This window comes from Nuphar pumila, unplaced genomic scaffold (assembly GCF_984573655.1).
Source record: "Nuphar pumila unplaced genomic scaffold, dmNupPumi1.hap1.1 HAP1_SCAFFOLD_2627, whole genome shotgun sequence".
Lineage (NCBI taxonomy): Eukaryota > Viridiplantae > Streptophyta > Magnoliopsida > Nymphaeales > Nymphaeaceae > Nuphar > Nuphar pumila.
In genome coordinates, this window is record NW_028323977.1 from 2,580 (window position 1) to 11,658 (window position 9,079).

At 50.2% G+C, this 9,079-nt stretch overlaps 1 protein-coding gene across 1 annotated transcript; it reads left to right on the top strand.

The window, feature by feature from the left end:
* The first annotated feature begins 240 nt into the window (after positions 1-240).
* Positions 241-3,845, top strand: LOC149808613 (uncharacterized). The gene is made up of 3 exons (XM_089995231.1): positions 241-379; positions 2,669-2,891; positions 3,522-3,845. The coding sequence occupies exons 1-3, from the start codon at positions 241-243 to the stop codon at positions 3,769-3,771; spliced, it is 612 nt and encodes a 203-aa protein (XP_089851357.1). The 3' UTR covers positions 3,772-3,845.
* Positions 3,846-9,079: the final 5,234 nt, after the last annotated feature.

The window sequence follows — 9,079 nt, forward strand, 5'->3', positions numbered from 1 at the left end:
TGGTCCTGCTTCAAGAAAACACCAGCACCGTCGAAAGTAATGCGCACATGCAAGCTGCACATCATTTCTCCCTAGCAATGCTGGTCTGATCGCGTCCAGACCGACCTAATGTCAGATACTGCGTTTTTCCACTGACCGCTGACCAAACAGTGCAGGTTACAACTCACAAAGCCAACCCGGACGACTCATCTCTGCCACAAGCCTGCCGCAAACCTAATCCCTGTTGGCACTCCTTTCTAAATGGCATGCTCGCGTTGTCTCCCTCAGTCAGGCCCAGGTCGTGCCATCAGTATATGCACAGCTGTGCTACTTCTCACAGGAGCGAGCTTCATCATTGCTGCTATCGCGCAGATTGAAGTTGGAAAGCGCAAGTTCAAGAGTGCGATCCACCCATAAAGACATGGCATGGTTCCCGGTGCACCGTTGAATGACTTACTAACTTATTTGTGTGGGTTAAACACGGTATTCTACTGGAAATTGGACATGCACATCCCAGCAACCGTATAGCACGCTTGATCTTATCAGACTGGTCCTGCATGAGCCGTCTAGCATCGACGTGAACGGTCCTGCACCAGTGCCTCACCAGACCGTGTGATTTGCGGGTCTAGGTGCCCCAGTTGCATGAATTTATGGGGGAAACTGCATGGGGGCCAAACTCAATCTGACGAAGCATCGTCCTGCAGCTGCGCGTGCACAAATCATCTTCATTGCCTGACTATGCCCGTTCTATGATGATGATGTATCTTTTACAACAGTACCGCATCCACATGGACATTGGCAACTCCAAGAACTACTTGGGAATCAGAGTTATCATTACCATCACCTAAGGCAAGCGTACCTGGACCAGCCTGACTTACCATAACCTGACCTGACATGTCTTCATCCTCTTCGTCCTGTACCCTGCAAGAAAGGAGGTCAGCCACGGCTGACCAAAAACGACCCGTCAATTCCTTTGGGAGATCGTCGCAACCCACACTCAAAATCTTTGTCAGGAGATCAACTCCCAACAGAGATTCCAATTTAGTTGCCAAATTCCCACCTTGTAATCCAAGACCTCCAACCGTTTCAAGAAATTGGTCTATTTTTGGCCACAAGATGGGACAATCCACGGTACAGTGAACACAGCCTGTGTGAGCATCCCCAAATGCTCATCGCAGTCCTTGCAGTGATACTGTACGGGATCCACAAACTCGTAAGTCTGATTTTGAAGTCGGCTTCGTAGGGCAAACAGCTTACCACTCCTAGCGCTCATGATAGTACGAGCCCGAACAGAGGACAAACTTGACAGATATGGTGCAAGCCTGCGTGGTTGTTCACCGATGCACGCCACTTCCATGGCACCGCACTATGCGGCGATGCAACATATCTGGCTTTCCCTTGAATTAAGTACCAACTCAGATATTGTCAAGGAGGTGTTGCCTATCAACCTCATTAGTAGGCAACGCCTCTGCTTCCAGCACTGGCACATTCACTACACGCACTCCCCTTGAGATCTGGAGGAGATTCGCCTAGCGACCTGCTGTTTTGTAGGGGCTATGAAGATGTCAGAGATATTTAGGTCGTGGCAAATGTCCGATGAAAATTTCTGCACCTCTCCTTGCCAATTGGCCCCTACCCTCGGGCGTCCGACTGCTCTGTGCCCCGGGAAACGATTCGCTTTGCCAGTTTACACCATCGAGTTCCCTGTAAAGTGGACAGATGCTTGTCATAGCATTGTTTAGAGGCATCCATTAGAAGCGAGGGGGGCAGTAGGCCCAAGTCTGTGAACAAGACTTCTGAGGCCACTTCTGAACACTGCAATCCCATCACTGCTCGCATCGCCTCCTTTGCGACGACGTCAAAGCAGCGTCTATTGACTTGTGAGGTTGACCAGACCTCACTACCAAACAGAACTGAGTCATAGATGAAGGTTTGGATCATCATTGCGCGGGTTTTGATCGGGATACGATGACAAGCTAGCAGTGGCCTCCAGTACCCCAAGGCAGCTCGCATTTTGTCCAGTGCTTGGCTTGCATGTAAATCCCAAGATCCGCTTTCTGTGAACCAAACTCCCAAGTACTTATATGATTGCACCTGCGACAGAGCGTGTCCGTCCAGTGTCCAGGTGTTCAATCGCTGCTCAGCTGGGACGCTCGCTGATTCACCTTCCTTGGGATGGAACACCATCACCACACTTTTTAGCTTATTTGCTTGCATACGCCAGCGTTTCAACCATTCAGCCACATGGTCGATACTGACCTGCAAGTCCTGGGGGTCCAGTGTCAGACCATTAAGGTCGTCCGCGTATGTGAGGGCCCTGACCTCGACCCCTTGTGCAACGCAAATTCCTTTGGGACCGCCTGCAACGACTCCAGCAGATCGTCGATATAGATGTCAAAAAGTAAGGTGGAGAGGGGGTCACCCTGGCCGACGCCTACCATCAATGGGAACGACTCCGACGTCTCGCCAGCAATGCAGACCGAGGATTGTGACTTTGAAAACAAGACCCGCCACATCTTGCTTTTACTCCTTTAGCTTTCAATTTGTAGAAAAGACCTTCCCTCCAGACCACATCGTAAGCCTTCTTAATGTCCAGGAAAAAAGCATAAGGGGCTGCTTTGTTGCACCTGACTCTTTCACCATCTTATCATTGCTATAACTTACCAATGCCTTGCCACTGGTCCTGCAGATTGCATGAAGGATGCGTTGAAGTCTGGTAAGATCTCCCAGTGCAACTATGACTCAACAGTCAGCAGCGATCTCACTAGCTACATGGAGGAGTACCCACCAGGGTACTACTGTATCGAGGACTGTTCCCCCATGATATGGTATGAACACTTCCCTGCCCCTCCTCCTCTATCGCCACCTACTGCCCCTCCTCCTGGACGTCTGGGATGCCGGGAAGTGGACAGGTGCGCTGCTGTGCTCATGTGAGGCATGCAAATGAATATCCAGAGACCTAAAATAATACCTAACCATGTCCTGATAAAGCTGTCTCGAGATATGGGCTAAGATTCAGGAGACGAAAGTGCTCACGCCACATGATTATCTTGCATAGTGCAGCATTGTGATGTGCACTCCATCATAGCTTGACACCCATTACTCTTTTTATGTGACCGATGATGGCTCATTGCGCAGGATCTGTCACCAAATTTCCTGCACCAAGGGAGTGTTTGCATGAATCAAGTGCACCTTGAAAATGTTGTCGTCGGAGGAATTTCCTGGACTTTGAGAACGTGGGGCAGGTGTTCAGATGCTTTCCGGCGATTTGTCACAAAGCAAGTGGACAATTTTCAATGGTTTTTCTAAGTAAAGCAGATTTTCATGTTTGCTTGATCCCTTCTTTGGGTCCGATGCCAAGGCCATTTTGTTTGATGGTTGATGGTTGATGCCGAACATTGATAGTCATCGATAGCACGTACGAGGTGCTGCGAGCAGCTGGGCAGTGAGTCCCGAACAGTCCCAGCACTTCCCTTGTCACCCTTTCAACGGAGCATCAGCGGTTTGTCAGCATTTTGAGGGGAGATTGGTTGGTGGCATAGGTGTGACGAACACGTGCAATTCATCTGGAGAAACGATGGCGTGAATGTACTCATCGTCGTCGGGATCGTTCTGCTCCTCATTACCGCCATCCTGAGCTGCGTTCTGTGCTGCCTGTCTTGCCAGGCACGCCGCCAGAGAAAGGATGATGCTGCCAATCAACTGCCTGCGACGATGGCAGCCGAAGCACGAGCTCCTAGCGTTGAAACCAGGCTGCCGAGGAGTCGGGCATCAATCGACTTAAAGAAGTAGTATCAAGCTCTCAGGCTTAGTATATTTTGGATATTAACTATTTTTGACGAGGTGATCAACCTCAGTATTGACAGCATGCGGCAGCTGCTTTGGCGCAGGTGCACATACTCCTAACACTATGTACATGACCCGGCTGTGCTGCAGCAGCACGTCCAAAGTGCGCTTAACTGACGTCAGTCCAACAGGGTTGCAAGCCATGACTAAGTGTTTCTTGCAGACGTGACTAAGTCATACCTCCTCGCAGGAAAAGCAAAGTGGCTCCTACTTTGGTCTTGGAGGTTTGTTCCGTTCGATTGGCGTACTAATCGCATTTTGAAGGGAATGAGATAGTTTTCGTGGGAAGAGCTTGTGCTTCAAAAAGCTCTGGAGAGATAACAATAAAATAGTGGATGCCGAAAGGCTCCCTGTGTATTTCATTGCACAGTCTATGCTGCACTACTAATGTCGCACTTCTCAATGGAAGCGCAGAACCATCACAGCTGTTTCAGCCATACCGTAGCTTTTGGAAGCGTGGCATCGTTTTTGGAAAAATCAGCCTATTTTCTATATGTAAACTTGACAACGAGTCCAAAAGCATGATGAGATATGACCGCCCGTTCGTTGGGATTGTTACGGTAGTTGTAAGCTGTGGACCATTTTTGCGGCAGCATCGCTTGTTATTCTTCTTCTGAGCGTGCTGCACGGCTGGTTGCTGACCTGGCGTGCTCAGGGGGCATTTCCGTGACATGCATGCAGGCTGGTGCACTTGGATAATGTGTGCGACGAAGCTCGCGCCCTCCCCTGTTGGAGGGTGCGAAACCAGATAGCATTTTAAATGCTAATAGTGGGTGTGCAGCTTATCATGGAATGAACAAGAATTCAGCGTGCCCTGTGTTTGCCCAGTGTAACGCCATTGATGTCCCTTGAGCTTTGGGCCTACAGCGAAACCCCACCCAAGGGGGCCCAAGTGTCAGCCCTAGTCGGATCCTGGCGGAAGGCTGCGATATCCAATCGTTGTGTAACATTGTGCTCTGTGTAACATGTTGCACTGTCTAACATTTTGCACTGTAACGGAAGGTGGCTTGTGAGGTTTGCATTTTTGTTGCGCTGGTTGTTGTGACGCTTTGTTGCATCCATGGCAATTGTTTGTTACGGCTAGCCTTCCTGATAGCCGATAGGTGCGATCAGATCTGTGTGTGTTTGTTCTCCGTAGCGGGGGTCTTGAATAGCCACGGATAGCTCTTGATAGTTCCAACTGCCAATGTCGTTCATGATGTGACGCACAATACTCAATGCACTAGCGACGAGATATAACCTCCTGACAAGTGAGTTCCAACAGCTTCTTGGCAGATCGCAAGCTACACACCCCCAGGGTGGCAGGCGCCAGGAGCTAGAGTTCGACTCTTTAGTACCCTGAGTCAACTTGATAGGACGTGCGCAATATTGGTGATTCCTGACAGAATACTTGACAAACTATACTAGAATTGGCTCACGTCAACGGGAGATTGCCGGTAAGGCTCGCCACATCGACATCTTTCATCTCGCCCCGGCACACGAGAGGCGCTCCTTGCGTATGTAGACCAAGTTCGCTCTTCCAGCACGATTAAGCGGATTACCCATGCCATGTTTTGCACGTTTTTGCTCTGTTATGTGGGAGCAACGGCAATGACATTGATTGATACCAGCGCGTCCGTTTGCGTTGTTTCGAAGTCATGGGCGCAGCGTACCAGTGCACCATTGAACCAAGTAATCAGGTCGTTTCGGGGATTGGGAAGGGCAGCATGCTCAGCTGTCGGAGAGTGCCAAATCAGCATGAAGCTCTCTAACACCACTTTGAGCTTTCGGGCTCTCGTTCTTGACTATACCCCCCCCGGAATCGATATCATCTTAGGCCAGAATTTCCTGCGAGCCCACTCAGCCCAAAGTCGGCACCAACCCACTGAGGTTTTCCTGGACATTAAGTATCAGGGTCATGACTACTTTCTGGTCGGAAAGTACTGTAATTCTCCTGTTCACAGAACCCCGAGAAAGTCCCTATCATCAAGTCTGTGCACGCTGCCAGAAACTTTTCAAGGCAAACACCCTTCTCGCGGCCCAGATTAACGTCATCCACCGTGAATTCAAAGTACAGCAACTATCCCAGCCGCTCTTCAGCCGTTAGTTACTGAGTTCGCTGATGTCATGTCAGGCATCCCACCAGATGGTAGCACCCTCGATCTTACAAGGCCACTATCGATCTGATTCCTGGAGCTACCCCACGTATGTTACGCTCTTACCGTCTGACTCCCTTGGAGCAGAAAGAACTCAATGAACAAGTAGAAGCCTTACTGGCGAGAGGGTGCTAGTGACTCTGCGTGGACACTGCCTCTCCTGACCTGTTTGCTCCTAAGTCAGATGGAGGCCTCCGCATGTGCGTTGACTATAGAGTCCTGAACAGTAACACTGTCAAGATGTGTTACCCATGCCACATATCCAGGAAGCCCTTGACCGTTTCCATGGCAGCACCGTTTCTCCAATCTTGACCTGGTGGCAGGCTTTCATCAGATTGCTCTACGCGAATCGACCACCACAAGACGGCACTTCGGTCACCACAAGGCTTATTTGAGTACAACGTAATGCCCATGGGGCTCACCAATGCCCCAGCTATCTTTCAGAGAGCTATGATACAAGCGTTAGGGCCCCTGTGTCAACCTGGCGGATGCTGCGTTGTGTATCTAGATGATATTTTTGTTCACTCCCGCACCATGGAAGAGCACAAGGAACATGTGCGCCTGGTATTTGAAGCCTTGCGTCGTGAAGGCTACTGTTGTACCCTGAAAAAGTGCACCTTCGGTGTTGCAAGCACACCTATCTCGGACATGTATCCAGTGAAGGACTGTTCTTCGACCCAGCTTAAGTAGATATTATTACCAAATGGCCTGTGCCGACTGATGCCAACCAAGTTCGCTCGCTTGTGCGCATGGTACAGTACTGTAAGCGGTTTATACCAGGACTTGCTGTGACCCTCGCCCTATGACTGAGTTACTGAATCCAAATCCCTTTTGTATGGACTTCAGACTGCCAGAAATCCTTTAAAGCTACCAACACGCCATGGCTACCGCTCCAGTGCTCGCTATGCCTGATCCCGCTAAGAAGTACCAAATGTATTCGGACGCCAGCATACACGGTTCTGGCGGAGTGCTTATGCAAGAAGGACGCGTTAATAGCCTATCATGGTCGTAATTCACTGACACGCAAATGCGCTGGACCACAACGGAGCAAGAACTATGCGCGATGGTGAACTACTTTGAGCATTGGCGTTGTTATCTCCAGGGCGTCGAAACTGAGCTATTTACCGATCACGCCGCCCTTGTGTGGTTGTGCAGCCAACCGAATTTGTCTCGGAAACAGACTCGCTGGGTTCAGTTCTTGCCGCGGTTCCATTTTACGCTCAAGCATATTCCCGATAAAGACAACATAGCTGATCCTGTCAGGCGGGCCCCACACTTGCATGTGTTCCCAGACCCTGAGACCACTTTTGAACACTATGATGCCGTTATCTCCTTTGCTACGCAAGGACCCTACAAACCCGACCAGGGCATCGCAACCCACCTAGGAATGCTCGCTTTTCACGGACAGGGGGAAACCAGACTCCGTCTGCGCCTTGTCCTGAGCTTCCACCACCCCCTTATCGTTTACCGGCGAACATTCGAATGAGTGATCTGTCTGATTTGATGAAACAAGCACGCATGGCTGCCCGTGCAGGCTCCAGTTCGGTGTTTCCACCACCAGTTGCACCTAGTCATGACGTAGGACCAGACGCGATGGATGTTGAATTAACGTCAGCTCCTCCCATCGAACCAGACCCGCCGTTGCTAGTTCAGAGCGAACAGCTGCGCATTAAGGAAATAGACGTAGAGAACTTTATTAGAGCTGTGGAACGCGGATACGCACATGATCCCTATTTCAAGGACTTGGACGCAGCAACCTTGGCTGCGCATTTAGGACTAACTAAAGTAGGCAACCTCTGGTTCAAGGAAAACGCTCTTGCGCTGCCAAAGCACGGAGACACTGCCAGTCTCGGAGAGACCCTTTCAGACCATTGGTGTGGACTTTATCACCAACTTACCTGTCACTCCTCGTGGTTGTGATGCCCTTGCGGTAGTAGTCTGTCACTTCTCAAAGATGGTCCATTTCATACCATGCTGGACATCCACCAGTGCTGAGCAATTCGCGCATCTGTTTCGACGGAATGTGTTCAGACTCCATGGACTACCTCAATACATAGTAAGTGATAGGGGTGGACAGTTTACCAGTGACTTGTGGGGTAGTATCTGTAAGACCTTAGGAATTAAACAACGTATGTCCTCTGCCCATAGGCCCCAGACTGATGGCCTGGTGGAACGTATGAATAAGACCCTTGAGGAAATGCTGCGTGCATATGTGAGCCACCTACATACCGACTGGGATCTTTGGCTTGACTGCGCTGAGTTTGCATCGAACAAAGCAACAGCCAGTGCCCATGGCATGTCCCCTTTTCAGCTCGTTTACCAACACTCACCTCTATCTCCTCCTGAGGCAGCGACTCTGAGAGCCATACCCAACAAACCGCGTGTTGGTTTGTCCAACGGATGCCCTCTCGTTAAGTGCAAGGGTGATCGCCAGTATGCTAGCCTGTGGGTGACTCGTTTTGTCACCGCCAAGCAGTTGTTGCGTGATTCCCAACAGCGCATGAAGATTCTTGCTGATGCCCATCGCGCTGACCGTGATTTCAACCCTGGCGATTTGGTGATGTTAAGTACTAAGACTTACCGCCTCAAAAAGCCCCATAGATCTGAGAAGTTTTTACCACTGTATGTTGGCCCCTTTAAGGTCCTGAAAAGGATTGGCTCATCTGCGTGTCAGTATTGAGTCAGCTACCCTGCCGGCGCCGCCCGTGCAGAAAATCCAACGAATGAGTTGGTGACCTGTTCCCCATGACCAAGCTTGTGCGGGCCGCCACTAGCCAGGAACAGTGTCTGATCGAGAAGATCGTTAACCGCTTCGTGTTCCCCCACGATGTGATCCGGGCAGCCAGACTGGGAATCTGTGTGCTGAACTCGAAGGTGTACGCCCGAGGCGATCACATGAGCTGAAGACAATTTACCTTAGGACAGACCGTTAGAATGACCTTACCGTTTGCTGAGCTCTTAGTTTGGTTTCTTTTGATGTTTTGGATCTGAGACAGTGGAGCCAGGTATCTGATTCCATATGATTCCAAGTGACTCGAGATGTGGTACATGCGACAGGGCCGGCAAATCTAGGAAAGGCTACAGAAAGACGAACAAAAGAAAAGAAAAAGGAAGACAAA

Bases quoted from the DNA above. Each gene is read 5' to 3' on its own strand.
- LOC149808613 (XM_089995231.1), top strand. From the start codon at position 241: ATGGCATGCTCGCGTTGTCTCCCTCAGTCAGGCCCAGGTCGTGCCATC. The intron at 380-2,668 runs GTGCGATCCACC...CTGGTCCTGCAG, and splicing joins TGGAAAGCGCAAGTTCAAGA to ATTGCATGAAGGATGCGTTG. The intron at 2,892-3,521 runs GTGCGCTGCTGT...TTGGTGGCATAG, and splicing joins GGATGCCGGGAAGTGGACAG to GTGTGACGAACACGTGCAAT.